General features: G+C 46.2%; 1 protein-coding gene across 1 annotated transcript; it reads right to left on the reverse strand.

The window, feature by feature from the left end:
* Positions 1-8,284: 8,284 nt before the first annotated feature.
* MFAP5 (microfibril associated protein 5) lies at positions 8,285-21,694 on the reverse strand. The gene is made up of 10 exons (XM_074534963.1): positions 21,200-21,694; positions 20,944-21,086; positions 20,487-20,549; positions 17,737-17,784; positions 16,543-16,566; positions 14,272-14,307; positions 13,469-13,504; positions 12,617-12,704; positions 11,673-11,746; positions 8,285-11,058 (listed from the first exon to the last, which is right to left on the reverse strand). The coding sequence occupies exons 3-10, from the start codon at positions 20,545-20,547 to the stop codon at positions 10,940-10,942; spliced, it is 486 nt and encodes a 161-aa protein (XP_074391064.1). The 5' UTR covers positions 20,548-20,549; positions 20,944-21,086; positions 21,200-21,694; the 3' UTR covers positions 8,285-10,939.
* Between the last annotated feature and the right edge of the window lie 348 nt (positions 21,695-22,042).

Raw genomic sequence — 22,042 nt, forward strand, 5'->3', positions numbered from 1 at the left:
GCTGTGCAGGGATGGTGGTGACCCTGCCCTGCTCCAGCACAGAGCCTGCAGCTCTGTGCAGCAGCCTGGAGCCACCCTGCTGGAAGAAGCTCAGGAACAGCAGCTTGTGGGCAGACTTTCCCTGTTCCTCTGTGGCCCCCTGAAGGCCTGGCAGCTGCATGGAGCAACACTGAACTGAAGATGAGTGAGAGGGACTCAGCTTGCAGGGCTCAGTGGGGAGAGGCTGGCCTCAGCTTGGCACCTGAACATTGTCACGGGTGTCTGAGCCCTGTCAGCATGCCAGGGGTGGTGGCAGACCTGCCCTGCAAAGCTGCACCCAAAGCACCAGTGGGGAGTGACTCTGGGCCTGATCCTGCTGTTCCAGGTGCTGCTGGCCCCAGCACTGAGCTCTGGCAGGGTGACAGTCAGGAACCCCTGGCTGAGTCTGCGCTGTCACAGCCGGGCTGGCACTCAGGATGCACACGCTTTGCTCTGCCAGCACTGCCCTGGGCTGCCCAGGCTCTGCTGCCCTGGCAGCCGCCCCCTGTGCAGGGCTGAAGGGCAGCGAGGCTGGGGCAGTGCCTTGGGCTGGCCAGGGTGCCCAGAGGCAGCCAGGGCACGTTCTGCTCCGCTTCTGCCCCAAGCGGGCATGGCTGAGCAGCAGGGCTTTTGTTTACCTCATGCTAGGGTAGCTCTTCGTTTTTTTTCTGCTTGATTTACTTTCCTTATTAATTTTACTGGTTTTCAGAATGCTGAGGCTTTGTGAAACCAGTATATGCAAAAACAGGCAAAGGAGAGATGAGCTGCCAGAACAGAGCAGACTCTGTAGCCCAGCGCTTGGAGAGGACTCGTTTTTGAGAGCACAGAGCATGGCATACTCCAGGAAAAGGAGAAGCACTCCTGCAAAGCCCAGGCATGGGCTGTCCTACTCCTCAGGGAAATGCCTGGGTAGGATACAAACTCAATGAACACATTTTGGCAGCTGCATTGGTCTCAAGAGCTGTGGCAATTATCCTTCTTGAGGGTCTGGCTCCTGATGCTTGACCAAAGCTAGAAAAGACTGAAATCATTGAAAATCCCTCTCCTGCTTAACAGAGCCTAAGAGAAAACTCTGGCTAATGAAACAGCTGTCCCCTTTCAGCCTTTGCTCTAGTAGCACCTTGTGACAAAGCTCCTAGGTCAGGGCAACAATCTCACTTTAATACTAGATTTTCTTTTAATAATTCAAAGGGCACATTTGTTACACAGGACATTAAAAAAAAAGAGAGAAAAGCAAAAACAAAAAGGAAAACACTCTGGGAAATCTGCTTCTTAGAGATCATAACCATTTGTGTTTCATTCAATAAATCAAGTAAATTCACCTTTATTCTTGTGCTGGTTCTCAATTTTCATAGCCAAAAGATTGCACAAAATTTTATATAAATTTTCTACTTTGAAAGGAGTCAAGAAATATCTCCATGGCCAGCCTGGTTCACCCCATAAATTTAATTGGTGCAAAATCATTTTCTCAAAGGTTTTACATGTCAAGTCTCATAAAATGTATAACTAGATCCTTTCTCTGGTCCTGGCTGTAAGTGGAATTCGTCCTTCCATGTTTAAAACATGCTCTTTCCCCTAAATGTTGAGTTTCTTTGCTCTCCACAGAGATAAAAAAGAAAGAATGGATGAACAAACAGATGAGCTATAATTAATGGCAAGGCTCTCAAGTCTCAGCACTGCTGGAGGCTTTCTGATGCCCTTCATTTAGACTGGTAACTTCCTTCACATGTGAGGTGCAAGTGCACAAAGTCAGTGGCAGAGATTCTCTGCCTCTATCTCTAATCCCCAGAGCAGAAACCTGCTGGTGTGGATGTGCTTTAGGGTCTTGTAGCAAGTCTAGGGGATATTTCAAGAGGGACCTTCAATCCCCATGCAGTTCTGCCTAAAACAGGAGCTGCACTCTCTTGCCACAGCAAGATTTTGCTCATTGTCAGATGTCACCTCTGCTCTGGTTTAAAAAAAAAAAATATAGTAGTTTAGAAAACCGTGGAAAGGTTGCTGATCCCTGATCTCGTTACTTGTCCAGCTTTCTCCCTGGTTGTAAATTTCCATATCTGTTACATGTGTCAAGCATAGGCTGGGAGCTCATACCCAAAGGGATATGCTGATCACTTCAGTTTTCTGTCCTTTCTGTTCAGTGAAAACCTCTTTGGAGATGGGAGAGGAAAATACTGAAGATGTCTCCATCACGGTTTCTGATCAAAGCCCGGGTCAGTTAAAGCTGCTGGGGAAGGCTGGAGAGGGTCTCTGTGCTGTTGTGTTTGCAGTGTTATCTAGCAACAGGCACTGCTCCACCTTTTAGGGATCATGGAAGAATGTTCTAGCATCCCTTCAGGTTTCTTGTACTCAGGGCTTTATTTTCTGTCTCGGAGTGAGAACAGAGAAATAAGTGCTGGTGGAAGAGCAGTGGTCAGGTGTAAGGTGGGGTAAGAAGAGGAATGCCACCATTACTTTTACGAAAGATTCAGAAAGCAAATTACCAAGAAATTAGACAGCAAAAATACAGTGAATAATTTAAATTATCTAGCCCCAAATCAGAGGAGAGGTTGCTTGTTTAGTCAACAGGAAGTCATGTGTTGGTGTATGCCATTATAAATATATATTTATTTTTTCCATTCACCCTTTGCTCAGAAATCGCCTTTTGAAAGTAGCGCCTCTGTCACCAGTTGGTTGGTTTTGCACTGAACACAAGAAACGCAGACACCTGCTCACCCTGGCCTCAAGAGAAAACCTCAAACAGAAAAACTTTCTCTGCTCCACAAGCGCTGATGCACCACGGAGATGGTGACTTGCACAGAGATGCTGAGCAGGGGAATGGTGGAGCTCCTTGCACTAAGGCACTGGCAGACAAATAAGCTGTTATGCTTATTTATTATAAGCACATGGAACATACTCACTTAATATGAGCACATACTAAGCCTGAGACTATACATCAAAAAGCTTATTTATTACACACACATTGCACTGTGTTCACTCCACAAAGATTCCTCATCCTCCTTAGAATGACAGACCCATCACAAAGGTAGTGCACTTGCTCAGACACCTCTCCCGGGCACACTACTCCCATTTTTCCAGTCCTAGGTGCAAAAACCCCCTCCACACCAGATATAGAGTAGCTTGCTGTTAGGACACGGGGCAGAGAGCCTTGTCCCTAGAGCTGCCACCTCTTCCTGTGATGCAGCAGTGGATGCCATGCCTGGGGAGAGGTTCCAGCCATTGCTTTACAAAGCAGTGATTTTTGCGGAATGTGCTGCACCACAGAGATTTATAAAAGCTGTGAGGATGTGTATGTGGTCTGCCTGGGGTGGACTTCACCAGAGAGGGATGGTGTGGTGCTGGGGTTTGCAAATGCAAAGCCAAAGCACTGTGGGGTGAGTGTCATGGAGGCTGCACCTGAATTAGACAAGAGCAGGAATTCCAGGTTATGAGAAGGAAGGGGGAAGTAAAAAAGGCAGGAGTTCAGCATGTGTGGGAGGGTGAGTTTACAAAACTTGCATTGCTGCATGCTGCAGGATTGTCAATGCTGCCACTGATGCAGAATTGAGAGCATCTAGTTGCTGAGTGTGCACTAAGGTTGTATGCTATTTTGTGTTTTACTAGTAATTCAGCTTTCCAGGCTTGCACTGCAAAATCTTTACCTGGAGACTTGACCTGCAGTTTATTTTTGTTTCACTGTTGAGCTTGTTTTGATGATGGAGGACAAGGCAAATTAGGGTGAAACTACAGAATTGAGTATACTTTTTTAACCGCAGTCCTGTGAGCGCTTCTCATTCCTGCCCTGCAGCTCTCTGCCAGCCCAGGCAGGCCTTCTTACAGGAACCAATAACCCTTAATTCTGGCCCTGTGACCCCACAATTATTTTGTCTCCCTGCCTCTATTAGTCCCCTCCACCATGTCTCTAGGCCGCAGCACTTCCAGCACTTGCTACCAGAGACTGACACTCTGGGATCACCAGCAGGAAGGCAGGAAAGGGGCTAGATTGAGTTGGGAAGTTTGAGACCTAGTGAATGGCTTCCCCATCATGACTGCAGATAAAAAATGTGACCAAAATCCACATCCTTATGCTAAATGTCCTCTAGTGTGTTCTCTGGCTTGAGGCAGTGACATGGCTGGGTGCTTACCTCATTTATGCTAAGAGAAACAGACTCTCTGATGAAAGCAGAACTGCCCTCCCCATGCTGAGAGATGGGGGTAGAGTACCTACCAGAGCTGCTGCACCCTGCTTCTTGCCATTGCAGTGCCTGCAGCTCCAGCCTCCAGCATGCCCTGCCCATCTCAAGTGGCTCCTGACTCTGTGCTGACCTGGAGAACACCCTCTGCATGCCCAGGGAGCTGCAGGCATTGTTCCAGTGTTACTCCACTCTCCTGCAGCTCAGCTCCCTGCTCTGGGCACCTCACACCCTGTTTCAAATCAGATTTTCCTGCTCCTCAGTGGAAGTCACTGGCTCCATATCTCTGCAGTTATCTGCTAGCCACAAGGAGAAACTCGGTTTTATACTGCTGTTTTTCACCTCCTAGCTATGGTTATGGTTTTGCAAACCAATGTTGCCTGTGATTAGCTCATGTTTTTGCAGTGCTGCAAGTTGTGCTACTCCGTGCAAAAAGAGCTTGCACTGAGGCCTGGGTGGTAAATCCTGATTTTAACTTCCCTGTTGTCTTTGGAGAAGTACTTTGTTGGAGAGACTGAGACAGAAGTCTTGAGAGTTCAGTAAGAAATTGTGTGTTGGATGTTCCTTGGCTGTCAGTTGTGTGCTGAGGACCTTGCAGCTGTACAAGCTTTCCTTGGCTGGAAGTCCTCATGAGCATCTCTTGATCTTGCACTCACATACACAGCCAGGTAATTTCCTTTTCCCCAGTCTGTGCTCAACCTGGGGACACCAGATCCACTCCTCTCTTCTATCATTTTTGTGCAGGTACAGGCAGATTTACTTAAGGGTGGCTAGCTTGGTCCTGTTGCAATTTGGGAAACAGGGAGCAAGGCCAGCAAATCTTTTGGATTGGAGAGGCAAAAATCTACCATGAAGCAGTGTCCCCTGGGGAGACTCAGGGAACAGAAATGGCAAAGAGGTTTGAAGAGACTACAAAGAGTTCAGACAGGTTTAGCTTTCCTAAGCTAAACCAATGAGCGACTACAAAGAGAGCAGCTGATGGACAGTGGAGCCAAAAGGCACAGTGTGTGACGACAGTGCTGGGCTCAAGCAGGACTGATGAGAAAATCACCAGAGCACAGAGAGCCTCAGGAGCAACCACACTCACTGCACCAGGCAGAAAAGAAAGGCTTTTGAAGGTGTCAAGAAGGCAGCAAAGTCCAAGACCCACCTGGCCCTGGACTGGCGCTGCCAAGGAGCCCTGATTAGCTCTGGCTGTGAACAAAGTCCCAAGGAAAGTCAAGAGGCCAAGAAATAGCTACAGGATATGAAAACTGACAGACCAAAAGAGGCAGAGATCCAACTAAGGGCAAAACTGTGAAACCCAAGGCTACCAAACCAAGGCAGAGAAATTGAAAGTGACCACATGGTGAGAAGGTGGTGCACAAGAAGTAGATGCTGTGTGAGCATAGAAAAAGTGGCCTGTTGCAGGGACACAGCCTGCAAATCCTTTAACTGAACCTCTGTTTTTTGTAATGTTTTGCATTTTTTAGCACAATTTCCCCAAAGGAAGAGAATTTATTTCAATAGTTTTAAAAAATGCCTTGTTTTGCAATTAAATTTGTGCTTTGTATTAATTAAAAGTTTCTTCTTGTTATTTTATTCGTTGACTGCAGCAATATTGTAGGGGAGGCAGTTTGCTCAGAGATGCACAGCTAAAAGAAGAGAGGCAGCAGATGAAAGATGCAATAAAGGAATTTCTGATCTGACATCAGGAAACTATTCTCCATCTTAAGTGTGGTGCAATATTAGAACAAGTTGTGGATTCTCCATCCCCTGCTGAATTTTTCAGAATTCACTTGGACAAGGCTCTGAGCAATCTGAGCAGCTTTGAAGTTAGCTCTGCACGTTTACTCTCAATGTAAATTTATCTGTGATCTTAACTGGGAACATATGCTATCTCAAAATCCACATTTATTTTAAAAAATGCACAGCTTAACCTGAATTTATTCTTATATTTAAGCAGGTGAGATCTGACATGTCTTATTAGTTAGACACATTGAATTACATATGCTTCTCTATTACACCTTTTTGCTAATTTCTGACCAGCTGTATTTGTATGGAAATCGCAACCTTAGCAAAATGCCCCAAATTTCATTCTGATAGATAATTTATTAATTAAATGAATGGAATGTTTTTCACAATTCACTTTTTAAATATACTTCAGCATACTAGCAACAAGCACATGCTGTTTGTATTTTAACTGATACAATTCACATTAGTGAACATGTTTATTTTTGAGAAAATAACTTACACTAATAACAAAAGTAGACAATCAAATACCTTTGTGGTATTTCCCACATATTTTTAAATAACTTTTTTAATGGACTAAAATCCAGCTCTCTATTTTGTGGGAGTTTATTCCAACTTGCTGTATTACAGGCTCTAAGGATGGCAGGAATAGAGAGAAAAAGCAATGTGCTAAAAATCAGAGAGCAGGGGGTGAAGAGATTCAGAACTGGAATTCAGATTTCCTGTGCCCCAGTCAAGGAGCTGCTCACAACTGGACAAATGTGCGCTGTCAAACAATGTCATCATGTGGTGTCAGGGGTCAGTGTACTTTAATATCTCCAGAAAAAAATTACCCAAACAATTAAAAAAGAAAGTCTCTTTTGGTTTCAACCCAGCTATTTGCTGAGTAGAGGAGCTCTTTTTGGGTGGGTGGCAAGGGCCAGACCCCTCTGTGAAGGACAAGCCCACACGGCAGCCAGCAGTACATCCCTGCGGGATCCTTCCAAGCCGGGATGCCCGATGTCAACTCTCTTTGTTCACACTGTGGGCTCTTGAGGACAGGATTGAGGCAACAAGTTCCAGGAGCCTCTAGGTGACATGTCAGCTGCTCCCAACAGCCCTTCCATGCTTGTTAGCCCCCCATGCCCAGCAGTGAGGCACTGCCTCAAAGTGGGGAGCAGACACTGGAGCACAGGCTTTAACCAGCAGCCTTCAAACTGGTCACACAGATCGGTACTGGGGAGCAGTGACAGCAAGAGCAGGAGGAAGAGCCATTGTGTGGGAAGCAACCACAGGGCATCTAAATCCTGCTCCAGGTCAGGAGAGGTTGTGAAAATCAGCCACAAATGCAGAATCATGCTTCTAAAAACAGGGTTCTGTCAGCTTTTTTTGTGGCTAGCCCAACTGCACGAGCAGCACACCTACCTGGAGGCGTATTTAAAACCACTTCCCCAGCTTGCAAGAGAAAGTGGTGTCCAGATATTGCGGCAATTCGGGTTGGAGTGGCAGGGGTGATAAATCTGGGTATGGGACAAGTGCCAGTGAAGTGTGGGCCGACTCTAGTGTAAGGGAAAAGGAAGAATAAGCTGAATTACAAACAGTTGATGGCTTATGTTGTGCTTGGCTCACACAGCCAGGGGAAAGTGCCAATGCAGGAGCACTGCAAAGGCTGAGTTTATGAGACAGAGCAGGCTCTGGCCTGGGTAGGAGGGAGCTGTGTCTCCAGCCACTGGGGCTGGGGCTGTACCCACTGCAGCAGTCTGATTTCAGGACACCACAGCTTCAGCCAGGAAGGGAGTAGACTGTTGTGCAATAATCTGCGTTGTGTGGTTTAGTCCTGAAGATCTATGGGGCACTCTCAGAGGCAGCTTAATGGGTAATTTGGCCTACAGCCACTTTTGTTCTAGAAATACCATCTAAATGCAGACTTGGCTGCTTGCACTTGCACTGCTCAGAGTCCCCCACATCTCAGTGCTTCATCTTTTCAACCAAAATACAATGTACAGTCAATGCCTGATGAAACTATGAAAAAGTCAGAAAATCAATGAAAAGGAAAATTTTCTAATCTTTTTGACCTAGATGTGCAATTTTTAATGTGGTCTCTCAGTTATTCCCATTGTTAAGTTAAATGGTTTGTAGTGAACAAGTTCTTCCCTGCTTATGTGATATTTATTACAGCTTTTCTCTTATTTCAGTCATCCTGCCATTTTATTTGGATATGTTAATTCTCCACCAGAAAGTCATGGCGTGTGCATAGTAAAAAGATGTGTCCTCAGCACAGATTTCACAGGCTGGGAGGAGTTATCCCTGTGTTCAGCAGCTAACAATTGTCAGGAAAATCTAGCACAGCTATCCATGGTAAAAAAAAATGCTGGAGAAAATGTCATATTTCTGTAGAAAAAAAAAAAAAGAAGCATTCCCAGGAACTCCCATGAGCTGTGATTCATGAGTGAGAGGAGGGTGACAGCAGAGGACTAGGCTAGCAGGGAGTAAAAGGTTCCAAATGATAGATTTTATATGGATTCAAGTCTCCCCACAAATCTGGAGAAAATACAGCAAGAGACAAATAAACCCAAACACATGAGATTTGCCAAGAATAACAAGAAATAAATTTTCTTTTAATATGGATTATATAGACTCTATCATTAAAACAGTGTTCTCCTGGACAGGAGCACCTCTTCCTGTCCCTGCTGAAAGCAAGCAACAGAAAGGTTTCTAACCACTTCCCAACCTGCATGAAAGTTAAATTTCTATATGCTGTACAGTAATTATGTTACCCAGTTATGTATCTGTAGTGACGAATATTCACCTCTAAATACAGAGAACAGACTTGACCCTGTCCAATTTCAAAGATCCATCTCCATCCTACCTTCCTCCACACAGACAATTTTCACAGGTATCCCTGTGGCATAGAAGCCAGTGGCTTGAATGTCTTTGAGATCAAGCTCTCAGTACCCTCCTCTCTAAAGAAATGTGCACCCTCTCAGTACAAAGAAACCCCTCCTTCATTCCTACTCTCATGAGCCTGGAGTACTCGAGAGGAGCACCACCCTCTGAGTAGCAGTGCAGTGTTCCCATATGTAGGATAAAATTCTAGTCACTGTGTGAGTTGGAATTCTTTCTCCTGTACACTGGATAAATACAGAGAGATTTAGCCCATCTAAGGCTAATTTTGAACTCACATGGAAACTGTCTGCACAGGGTGTCTCCCCCCACAGAGAGGATGTGATCAGCTTCTTGCTGCATACAGCAGAAATGCAGGTCCTGGCAAGATGGTCCTACACGAATTGTTTTGGCTCTTTTTCTCAGATATCTGCCTCTGTGCAGCAAACTGTCCCCAGTACTGTGTGACCCTGGCTCTGTGCAAGAGGGCAATGCTCCTGCAAGACTGAAGGGTTCAGCAGATGATGTGAGGGGACTGAATGCCAAATCTAGCAAACTGGCTTGCAGCTACTTGGGAACAACACAGAGGTCCTAGAGACAGGGTCTTGCTGATCCTCTGGTGCCTCACAGAATCATGCCACTAAGAGTCACATGGAGTGATTAGTGCAATTCAGACTGCTCTTCCCCACTTACCCTACCTGGTCTCATCACAAAAACTGCCCATATACCTGGAAATGTTCTCCATATATCTAGAAAACGAAGTCCTCAAGCAGACCAGACATCCAGTGCTGCCACAGTGAATTCTTCTGCCCAGGCTGGCCTGTAAAAGCACTTACACCTGCAGATATGTTTACCTTCCCCATCAGCACCTGGCCTTGTACAGGTCAGCACAGTCAGAGATTCTGCAGGAAAATCCCAGGTGCCAGATAAACAGCAATCCCAGATAATGATTCTGCTCCCACACCCAATTCCAACTTGCAAATCCTTCCTGCTTTGTGCAGGAGCTTCCAGGTCAGGAGGTAGGAACTCAACTGGAGATTGAAAGCAGGCATAGCAACTGGAGAGTGTGGAGGTAGCCAGACCAAGACAAGACACCAAGACAAGATAATTCATTGCAAGGTCTCAGTAATGTCAGGTCACACAGGTTCTTCATGGGCTTTCTTGGGCTTAGGAGTGGAGGCAGCTGTAATTACTGCTCCCTGAAACTTGCCTGGAATGGGCATCAAGAGATGGCTTCAGTGGGAAGAGAGGGACAAGAACAGGGGAGGAGAGGAGAGGAGAGGAGAGGAGAGGAGAGGAGAGGAGAGGAGAGGAGAGGAGAGGAGAGGAGAGGAGAGGAGAGGAGAGGAGAGGAGAGGAGAGGAGAGGAGAGGAGAGGAGAGGAGAGGAGAGATGCAGCACTCTGATCCAACATAATCTTTTTGAGAAAAATATAATGCCATACTAAATCCAGATTTTTTCCTTTTGGTAGGAGATGTGTGTGAGGGAGACAATGGGCTTGAGACAAAAACTTCCCAGAGGTAGTTATAAATGATCTGTTGCCACCCAGTGAGGGGTGCCTTGGGTTCAGGACAGCTCATAGCTCATCTCCCAGTTCTGTCACTTCCCTGAGGCCAGCAGACACAAGGAGGAGAATGTGCTATCACACAACAAACTCAGTGGCTCGGGAGAATCTGAGAGGCTCAGGCTGACCAACCACATCTGAGCTCCTGCTGATGCCAGGCAAGAAATCTAGAGCAGGAGTCCTAGGGCATGAAGGTGAGATGAGATGTAGCTTAAGGCATCTGTACCATTGGGGAGGGCTTCATCCTGCCCCCATTTCTGGCTCTCTCCAGGGGCAAAGCAAGAGAAGGTGCAGCACATTTATAAGGACCTCTGGGAAATGAGCAGCTCACAGCCTGCCAGGCAGAATGTGAGAGAAATGAGGGGAGAGTCCCCTGTCCTCAGTAATAGATTATAAAGATGACAACAGCTACCATGACAGATTGGCAGAGAGGGTACTCTGTGCCCTGCAGCACCTGAAGAAGAGGGTGTAGAAGAAGGCACAGAAGCAAGGAAATAATGGGGGAATCACAAACAAGAAGCACTTGTCTTGGACTGTAGGTAGTGGATGATGCCTTCTCTTCTCTCTCTTCCCTCTCCTCTCCTACAGTTGGTGCTCACAGAGCATCAGGCCTGCGCTGCTGCTCCAGGAGCTGTCTGCAAGGGAGAGGCAGGGGCTGCCCGGAGCGGCGGAGGCGTCGAGGAGGAAGGCCAGCCAGCTGGCGACAGATCTCATCTGAAGGCAAGCACACACACAGGTTGACAGATAATTAAAGCTTCCTTCCAATTCTTCTCCAGCAGAATAGTTAGAGGCACATCCTTCACTGCGTCTACAGAGGCTGTTGAAACTGCTCAATCCCCATATACATGAGGCAAGCAAAGCAAGTCCTTAGGCTTTTATGAATTTCCTTCTGGCTTTATGCATATATATTACATGTTAAAACCACTTGTATTTTGCTGCAACAAAGATTGCATAAAAAAATCTAGAATGGATCCTGCTTCTATCCATGAACAGAAATACTGAGATTTATTCTTTAACCTCAAAAGAGTACAACTTTGAGTAAGGGTGTGTCTGGGACTACTAGACCATGATCAAGATCAAGGAATAGAGAGCTATCATATTTTTTAGTACCACAGTATCTACTTCCCAGTTTTTTTTTATCATGGCATGTGTATTCTGTCCAAGACTGCATTGCATCAGAGCTCTTTCAAAGTCCAGGGAAGTTACTGCATGTGGATCAGGGTCTAAGCCAACTAGTTAGCTTGGAGACTCTAGTTGTCTCCAGATGGTTATCTGATGTTATCAGATGGCTGCAGGTGTCCTTCTAGCTAGCCTGTGATCCCACTCACCTTGCATGACCTCGTTCTCCTTGCAGATAATGCGAGTGCACACCTCCTTGTTTATTACGTACATGCGACGCACACTGCGGCATCGCCAGGATCAGCAAAGGAAGGCACAGGGACACAAAGAAACAAAAGAGGGGAACAGGGAATAAACATGTATATTCACTAGTGAGCAGGCAAATCCTAATTTTTTTTTATTTCTTAGCCAAGAATAAGGCTGCTCAATAGGAAAGTAATCTTTGTAAAGACTTAATGAAATCTTAGAATCATAGGAAGGCTTGCTTAGGAAGGGACCTTGAAAATCACCTAGTTCCAAACTCACTTCCTTGGGCAGGAATGCCACCCACTGGATCAGGTTGCTCAAGGCCCCACATCAGTCCCTGTCTTGAACACTCCCAAAGATGGGGCATTGACAACTTCCCTGGGCAATCTGTGCCAGTGGTGCCTCACCATCCTCTGAGTAAATAATTTCTTCCTGACAACAAATCTAAATATCTCTTCTTTCAGTTTAAAAGCATTCCCCCTTGTCTTATCATTATTTTCCCATGTAAAACATTGCTCTCCCTGTGTTTAATAAGTTCCCTTTAGGTACTGCAGGCTAGAATGAGTTCTCCCTGGAGCCATCTCTTCTCCAAGCTGAATAATCCCAGGTCTCTCAGCCTGTCTGTAGGTGTTCCATACCTCCAATCATTTTCATGGACCTATAAATGACCAAATACCTTAAATATGGATTACAATACGGGGCACATTACAGCTCCTTAGTGCTGCACAGACTGCAGCCATTGTGCTGTTTTAAATAATTACCCTAAAAGGAAGCTCTGGGGATAGGATTCGTCTCACCAATAGGTTCCCAGAGAAAACCTCTAGTCTTCAAAGGGAACAATTGCTGAACCAGACCTCCCATTTCTGGAAGTTTCGAGTGCTTTTCTTAGGGACTGCTGGTTTCTTACCTTGTAACACAGAGGTAGCTGATACACTGCTTTACTGGCTTGTGAACAGAGTACAGGCGCGTGCAGGGGAACTTTTCCTCACGGCAGTCTGAGAACACACACACAAACACGGAGCTGCAACCCAGTATCATGGCCAGGTGCACTCATTCAGGCACAGATATAACCTTATCAGTAGGTACAGTCCTCCAGCCTTCTAGGGAAGGACCCCAGCCTCTATTGTTGGTCTCCTGTGAGAGATGGGGCTGGTTTAAAGAAGAGGAAAATAGTGCAGCCATTTCTGATCCCCTTGCTCCACAGGACAAAAGGAAGGGAAAGTTGAGCGAAATGCAAACCAAGCCCACTGGACACCCAGAATACAGAAGGCACATGTTGTAAAGGGGACAGTCACATATAAACAAAATGTGAATTTTAGTGCATATTTAAGACATGAGTTTCTAAAAGACATGCAATTATCACATTTCTGGACATAAATCTAGTTCCTAGTTTTCCAGACAATCAACCCTGTAACTAACTACAATGGATTTTCTACTACTATTCTTCTACTACTATCCACTACAATGGATTTTCTTGCACGTCATTCTGAAATGCCAGGTCTTGGCCACTGGCACTGACACAATATTGATCCATTGTATCTGGTCTGCTGATCTGCCAGCTCCTCCCTTTCCAGGCACACCATCAAGGAGAAGGCTTCAGCTTCCACTACCATAATTCTCCAGTACTTCTAACTCAAGGATCAATTTAAAGCAATTTTCCAGGAGACAGAGCTGTATGCCCAGCCAGAACCTCTCTGGAGAGCTGAGGGTGGGTGAAAGTGGGTCTGGGAGAAGTGTGGGCAGCAAACTTAAAACACACCTGATGAAGCCGTTGCTGTTTCGCTGTCAGACTGAACTGGAAGACAGAGAGTAGCAAAGTTAGTTATTTACCATGATTGCTTCCTAGGAAGCAGTTTAATCAAAACATATATCTGGAAAACTCTTTTAAGAGCCTTCTATTGTAACTTCTAATGTGGAAAGAGATTTCATTGTTACTGACATGAAACCGTAAAGTACAAATCCAATGTGAGTCTAGCGCCAGCTATGCAGTCAACAATGCTAAAAATTTGCTTAATCTTTCCCATAAAGCATTACCACTACTGTTCAAAATTACAGTGTATGAACATTCTGACTTAAAGGCCAGGTAAATTTCTTTAGCTGTTGTAATTACCCTTTATGGAGTCAAGAGGTGAAGGACTTTGTGACTGCCCTTCATAAGGAACAGTGACACACACCTTTAAGAAACAGCATCCCACTACTGGCTCTTTAATGTCCATGACAAGGGGTCAAAAAGAGGCAGGTTTGTTACTCCCTCTGATAAAGTAACCCCTCTGTACCACAGCAAATCAGTACATTTCACAATTTACCCAGTAACAAACTGGAAAGGAATTCAGAGAACTGACTGCCAGGGGCAAGTTCTTATGAGCAATTACAGAGGACTTCTGCTCAGGTGCCACAGTGTTAGCTAGAAGCATAGACAAAACGTGTGTTAAAGAGAATGAATCTTTTGAGTGTGGGGCTTAGAGGCAGTCAGAGAAGGCAGGATTCCAGGTGTGTAAGGGACTGTGTGAGGAGAGGGAGGAGGGTCCACAACATGTGGCTGCAAACTGAGAATAAACTCACCAGGAGGAAGAGGCACAGGTGGTGTGGCAGCTGCACCTGGAAAAAGAGATGTAGTGGAAGATCTTAATTTGAGCTTACAGTCTCTTTCCTCCTGCCAGTGCTCTGCTGATGTCTTACCAGTCCTGACTAGTTGCCATCTCACATCTGGTTCATAGGCAATGCTGACTGTGGTGGTGTTATTATCTGATTTGTCAGAGTACCTGCAGGCTTTCCCTGCAAATATGCTGGGTGTGCTGGAGCTGATAGGATGCTGCAGAGCAAAGATGGGTCCCAATGGCACATCCTTTGTGAAGAGTTTTGGGTAAGCATTTTGAAGCCCAAGTTTGCAGTAAAGGCTTCACTTTTACTCTGTTAACCTTTAGATGTAGGTCAGTCACCACCAGTTTGGTCTGAACACAAAGTCCTATCTACCTTCCTACAGATTGTCAGGCCTCATATGCTGAACACAGCTGCTTCACCTCCCATCCCAACCACAAGGATCATAGATCTTGTAGATACAATATTGTGCTTCCACTTCCCTCTTCAATGTTGTCTTGAAGCATGGACAAATGATTCTTCAACTAATTAAAGTTGAAAAGAGGGGTATGTATTACATGTGGAATAATTTCTAAAGGCATGTGCAAAGAGGAGTCACAGACTCCTGTTCTCTATTTATCTAAGAAAGGTTTTATATATTCACGTGGTTTCTATGGATGCCTGATACATAATCATTACCTGTCCATTTCATATTATAATTAGCTGAATATCTATCACAGCTGAGCAATTGTATCCTCTTAATTTGGTCAGTGGGATTTTGAAATAAGGGAGTGGGTGTATAGGAGAAAGAAAGCCACCTTCCTCATGGTGAACTCCTCACCCATGTCCGGTTGGCAGGACTTTTTCACCTGCTGGTCACAGTCCAAGCCCCTCTTGTTAGATTATTCTTAGAGGCCAGTTATTTTTATGGTTTCTGCCCTTCTACAGTACTCTGTCTATCCCCTGTCATTCCTAGCTTTACTTCTGGATATCTCTGTCACACTTTAACTAGGGTACATGATTCTTGCTAGCCACATTTCTAACTTAACTATTTAACTTATTTAAGATCTTAACCAAAATATGCAGTCTTTTACTGTCTTAATTATATTCCTAAGTAGCCCCTTGACTCATCTGCAGTTTTCAATTATCCTAATTACATTTCCAGCTGGCCTCTTGACTCAGTCTCATGGCAGTCTGACACACAACAAATACTGCAGCCAGCTGATGAGCAGAGTCAGGGCAGAGGACAAACTGTGGAGCTGATGCTCTGGAGAACAAGATGCCACTCTCAGATGAGTTCCCATACACTCAGAGCACACTCCCCAGAAACTGCCATGCATAGCTGCGTCTCTCTCACCCATAGCATCGACCTCATGTGTTCTCCCTCTCCCTGCCCTGCCTGGTCTTCACCACCTCAGAGGGATGTGTTTGAAACACTGCTCCAGCAGACAGAGAAACCATCCCCAAGGCCAGTGGTGACAGATTTGAACTCAGAGTGGGGTTGGAAAAAGCGGGGAGGCTCCTTCTTGAGCCTCTCCTTTCCTCCATTGCCCATTGCTGGAATTGCCTACACTCCCATCAGCTCTGTGTCCTTCTCCTGGGGCCATCTCCACTCTCTAACAACATGCACTGTGTGCTCTAAGTGCTTATCTTCCAAGTCCTCCATCTACTTTTCCCTTCACAGACATTTTGCTGCCCCCCTGTGACACAGCTGCAGGCATGGTGGGGCAGACAGTACTGAAATAACAGAATTTCCACTTCCCCACTCCAACAATGCTCAGGGTTTGCTCTACTACTTTCAGGGGAATTTTGGCACCTCTGTCTCCTGAGAACTGAACCACATCTGCTACCAGTCAGGAGAGACACACACACAGCCTGTGTCCCAGTTTGAACCTGTCCAATTTCTCACCCTCATCATTTAGTCTGTTTGCTCCTACCACCTTCTCTGGAAGCCAAGGATATGTGAGCTTTAAATTTCATGGCTTCCTGCAGTGGAAACCTCTTCAGGGAGCCTGGGTACATAAAGTGAGGTTGGCTTTTCCTTGGAGAACAGACCATTAAGTTAACCTAAATTCATCTCCCTGCGTGGAGCACAAAAAGGACTCCCAGACAGCCATAAGTGCTGGAAGAATGCTGCCACAACTCTGAAGTGGGATGAGGAGTTTCTGGGCATAATGGGTAATTTCTGTGGCTGCCTAGGCAGCAGTGGTGAAAAGGGAAAAAGAAGCATGAAGAAGCCAAGAGATTGGAGCTTACCAGAGCTGTCAGGGGGAACTCCACCTGGAAAAGAGAATGTCCTTGAAAAAGCTTTTCTTTACTTTATGGTCCCTTACACAGCCAGCCAGAGCCAGCTTGAATTACCTCTCCTGCCATCACAGGCTCATGAGACAGTGGGATCCAACCCAGCAAGCACATAATCAAACACAGTACCCCCAACCTTCCCGTATCTACTTCCCCTTTCTGGTGGCTAGACTGGGACTGGATTTCTTAGTGCACATGTTGTATCAACCCTCAGTGTATTTTGGAGGCATATCTTGACACTTCTCAGATATGGCTGCTGTTGGCAACTTGATGGGAAAGAAAGACTTCTGAAATGAAGGTGCTGAGGGGACTTGCAGCACTAGGGACAGACAGCTGAGGGCACCCATGGCAGAGAAGGAGGGAGGCAACCCCAAAACCTAGCCTTGACTGCAGAAATTCATCAGTGGATGAGTTTCTTTGAAAAGCAATTGATGGCAAAGTTGAGGTAGTGGTAGAGAGGTAAGACATGAAGGAAAGGATGCTTGGAGGACGTGTTTTGACCTGACTTCTGAATATTTTTCTGGGAAACTGCAGATATTACATATCATGGTATCATAGCTGGGAGATGGCTGCAGGCTTAGCCAGGGGCTTCAGGTTTGAAGAAAAGGCAAGCCCTTGTGGTCCTTTTGGGTGCTGAAGCATGATGCAAATGTACATTCATTTTATCTTACCATGTGGCAAAAATGGATTAAGGTCCAGAAGGATAAATCAATTCACCCCCAACAACACAGCCAGTAAGAAGATCAGTCAGTATCCTTTCCCAATGGCCTCACTACTAGAGCACCATGCCATTTGTGCACCATTCTCCTTAGGATTTTTCTGAGCAGCAGTAGAGTTCCCCAAGCATCTCGTGGTTGAAGATGTACCAGCTTTTGTAGACCTCCTACAACCCTTGACTGTGAACATAACTTTGTACCCTTCAGCTAAGTGTTCAGGACCCCTGCACTAAAGAATTATTTGTATAGAGCATGTAACACCTAACAGGTTGCCTTGGGGAACTTGTTTAATCTTCACTGAAAGGTAAGCTCGCAATGTCAGAGGCAAAGAAACAAAGAACAGTATTTTCTAGTAAACAGGCTGTAACTCCACAGGACAACTGGGTCACATCAGCAATCTTCTTCAGCACATTAACATGCCTGTAATACTTACCAGTAGCAGTTTCTGGTTCTTGCCCATTGACCATCCATGGAAACCAGTCTGCAAGAGAAGAGAGGAGCGTGACAAAAGACAGACTTTTATAGTCTGCAGGCTTTGTGAAATTTTCATGTTTATCTATCCAGGAGACACCACTGCCCTCTGCTGAAGGGAGCAATTCTCTCTACTCAGCCTCAGCCTCCACTGCCAGCTGCGTTTGCTGTTTAAAGGCTCGTGGATACAGCAGGTCCTGATCCTATCCCTGCTGCTTCCACCAGGGGCAATGGCTAGGCACAGGGACAAGTTAGTAAATACCTCCAGATCTGCTACCAGACTTTGCCCTTCTGAAACCTCATTTGATGCATTTTGAAAAAAAGATTGATGTGGCCTCCTTGCTCTCTCTGGAGGCTGAGCAAAATCCCTATCTCTATTTTATAAAAGAGGAAACTGAGTCATGGAAATTATTCACTTGGGGGCACGGGTTGAGTCATTGGTACAGTAAAAAGCAGACTGCAGGTTTTGTAGCTCCTTAGGCAAATCATCCAGCCTGGGTATGGAGCACAGAGCAGACAATCTTTCCCCTCTCAGCCTCTGGGTGAACCGGAGAAGACGAACGATGAAGGCTTGGCTGTGCATACTACATGGAAGGAACTGAAGCTGGGCTAGACTGTTTGTTTGTTTAAATATAAAGGGTGACAGAGCAGCTTCCTTAGAGCAGCCAGGAATAGGAAAATATTTCCTGCTAGCCACAGACGAGGGAAATGTCTGCATAACTGGGGTGGGATGAAGGAAGGAGTTGGCAGGAAAAAGCCAGTGATCTGGGGCACTGCAGGAATGTGTGCATGACCAGCCCAAAAATCAGTAGATCCCGCTATGTCCTGCAGCCTCAGCCTGCAGCTTTCTGCTCTTAATGGGAGGGAGCAATGTGTGGGTAAAACTATCAGGTCTGGAGTTTTTGTCATAGCTCTTCCACATTCCAAGGGCAGTTACTTGCAGGCCACGAGGGTCTCTTGGGACCCCTACATAATCCTGCTCTACAGCATTACAGGAGTTGCTGGACCCTGATATTCTGTTCCCCACCCAGCTGCCAGCTGCTGGCGATTAACCCACGGAGGGTCAGACATGCATAATAACTTCAGAACACAAGCTAATACAGCCCAAAAATTCCCCTGTTCTGGATAATCTCTCAATTGTAACAAGTGGGAAAGAAAATGGTGTTGAGCACCTTCTCATTTGTTACTGATGCAAAAGGAAGGATGAAAATCCTGAAACCATTGCAGAAGCCAGTAGTGCTGGATTTGAAGAAATGTGTAGAAAAGACAGGGTGGCTCTTCCCCTTTCCTAACTTTGAAAAGTCAGCTATTAGAAATCTTGTTTCCCCCTAGGGCTTGAATAGAAAACCAATCCAACTCTAAAACAAAAGGACATAAGTGAAGTGAAATCTCTGCATACCTGGCGAGGACACAAACGTTGATTTTCTTATCCCACCTTCAATCACTTCAATTTATAATTACTATGGTACCCAATAAAAAAGCCTTATAAACAATTGGACTTCCTTATCCAAGCTGCAGTAAATTCATCCTTGAGATCTAGAACTACAACCTTAACCCACCAAATCTGTAGCTTACTCAAAATCAAAAGAAACAATGAGAGACCAGCTGGTGATTCCTGTTATTTTCCAAGTTAAAACAAACAAACTCAAAGAGAAGTGCTAAAACAAAATACTCAAAAGTAAGAAATATTCTGTTCAGGCTTCCTTCATGTACAATAAAAACCACAGCCTTTTTTTCCCTGTTTCAAATTGTAGCCCACCTATAAGCTCATCTCTTGGATGCCTCACCTCCCGGCTTCACAGTCATAAACACGTCATTGTTTGTGGAGCACTTTTAAAGGAAAAAGTGCTATTTGGAGCAGAATCAGGTTTCAGCATGAGGGGAGGATCAAGGAGGGTATTAGAATAACCTAGTTTGAAAGTGATACATACAGTCCTTCCTGGACAAGGCTTTGCCCATTCACTGAACTTAATCTTTCACTATCTGTCCTGAGTCTTCTGACTATAATGTCTGATGCTACCCTCTTGTTTTATTCTTTTTTCTTGTTGTTGTTGTGCTTTAAAAACAAAACAAAAAAAAAAAACTGATCTGAATTTTTGCCAAAATATCTCCAAGCAAACAAAGTAATGGAGACACAAAACAGAATAACAACAACCACCACCAAAAGCAGAAAATGGTCTGAACTACAGAGGTGAGGTTTCTCAAAACAACTGTACAAATACTACAAAACCTCTCAGCAGCTAAGTGGCTTGGAATGAGGTCATTCCAGCAGGAACTGCTAGTGACAGCAAACATGTCACAACTGTGACAGAACAAATTTTGCAGAGCACTGGGCAATGCCCTGCAGATCAGGCATACACAGGTGGTACAGCAGTAAGCACAAAGCACACCTAACTCTCTTTCTCAGTTTGATCTGGATGTTTTGCTTACTGTAACATACCTAGAGTAGAAGCTGTGGACCTTTGTCTCTTGTCCCTTTGACTCCCAGTACTTTCTGGAGAGTGTCACAGATGGGAAACTGTTTCCAGTACCTAATTTTCTCCTTACAATCCCATATTCACCTTGCCTTTCCTGTTCAGTCCTTCCCCCTTCTCTACCCCTCTATATATCTTTGCCTTTGTCCTTAGATCATTGCTCATTATTCTGTGTAGGAAACTCAGCGGGGCCCAGATGGGGAAGAAATCCTTCCCCAGGGCACAAGGACTCACTCACCAGCTGGGGACAAGAAGAGTGTTAAGACACAAAACAGTATACGGGCTCCAGAGGTCTTCATCCCTGTGGAGTGCAGGAGAGAACAGAGCAAAGCTAAGAGAGGAACTGGTATACCCTTCCCTACACCTCAGAAACTTTGCTGCTTTGTACCCATTTTCTTCTCAAGACCATTTGGTCTTCCCAGCCTCCCTCCTGTCTCCCTCCTCATGTGGCCAGTATCCCAGTTATTTCTGACACATTCTGGACTGAACTTATAACATCACCTGCTTTGCTCCTCTTTTCCACCTCCTTTCTCGAGTCCCCATCTCTTTTCCCATTTGCATGGCTAAGCCCTGCTCCGCACACACCCTCAGCATGCAACGGAAAGTTTCCCCCAAAGTTCTCTCCCTCCATTCTCTTCTACTCTTCAGTTATTTCGAGGAGCACTGAAAGAAAAGACAAGGTCCCCATCACTTACTGCAGCCCTCAGCTTCCACTCCCTTCAGCAGCAGAAGCTCTGCTTTTCCCCTTCGGCGCCCCCCCCACTTTGGCTATTGGGTAAATCACATGCAGCCACACCCAGAACACGTTCTCCTTTTGGTTGTCTTCAAAATACAATTTCTGGGAAAAGAGAAAAAAAAAGAAAAAACCCCAAGAAGCCAGCGAGATGGAGGGATATGGTATCATCATGCATGTGGAATGAGGGGGGGGGAGCGAGGAGCAGCAGCCCACACCCTCATTCCAGAGTTTATTGTCCTCCGAAGGGGCTCCTCCCATTCCCCCAGGATGGCCCAGCACCAGGGATGGATTCCTGGGTCTGCGTTGCACTCTGGTGTCCCGTTTCGCCCTGCCCTTCTGTGCAGCCCGGCTTCTCCTCGGGCCGCTACCTCCAGCCACGTTTTCCGACTCAGCTGCCGCCAGTCCCCACCCAGTGCTCCGGTCCCCTATCCCGTTTCCCTGGCTGCCTGCGGCACAGGGACACTGCGGAGCCCGCACCCCGTTCTCCCGCAGGACGCGCCCGGGTTCTCCCCGCGCCGCGGCACCGAGCGGGGCCGGGGCTGGTGGCGGGGCCGGAGGCGGGGACAGGCGGGCTGGCAGGGGGCACCGGCGGACATCGCCCCGCTGCCTCGCTGGCGCTTCCCGGCGGGATGGAAGGACTGGGCTTCCCACTGTGTCAGGCTCGGGGCGGGCAGGGAGCACAAGGAACGGGAACAGGTACCGGCCACGGGGCCCGTCCTGCAGCGCCGCTGCCGTTCTGGCCTGAGAAAGGCAGCCAAAAAAAAACAAAAAAAAAAAAAAAAGAGAGAGACACAAACGGAGAAGGAAGACGATGAATGAGACCTGACCTTCACTGCCGTCCTCCTGGCTCCCCTGTGCGTCCAAGCATTTTATGACTGACAGAGGTGCAAGCCCCACAAGTCCCACTGGAATAGCCAGTCTCCCCTAACCCTTCCTCCAACAGCCCCTGGATCTGACCTCCTTCTGTTGCTTTCACTGCCTTCTTTTCCCTTTACTGCTTCTGTAACAACTCTGCTGGGTTTGAGGAGGCACCGGGTGAGCTTCAAGATACAATCTCA

Source organism: Zonotrichia albicollis, chromosome 2, assembly GCF_047830755.1.
Source record: "Zonotrichia albicollis isolate bZonAlb1 chromosome 2, bZonAlb1.hap1, whole genome shotgun sequence".
Taxonomy (NCBI): domain Eukaryota; kingdom Metazoa; phylum Chordata; class Aves; order Passeriformes; family Passerellidae; genus Zonotrichia; species Zonotrichia albicollis.

Excerpts from the sequence above, each read along its gene's own strand:
- MFAP5 (XM_074534963.1), bottom strand. The coding sequence starts at position 20,547 with ATGAAGACCTCTGGAGCCCGTATACTGTTTTGTGTCTTAACACTCTTC. Across the intron at positions 13,505-14,271 it reads ACCTGTGCCTCTTCCTCCTG|TTCAGTCTGACAGCGAAACA; the intron begins GTGAGTTTATTC and ends TCTGTCTTCCAG. Across the intron at positions 11,059-11,672 it reads GGAGAACGAGGTCATGCAAG|ATGAGATCTGTCGCCAGCTG; the intron begins GTGAGTGGGATC and ends GCTTGCCTTCAG.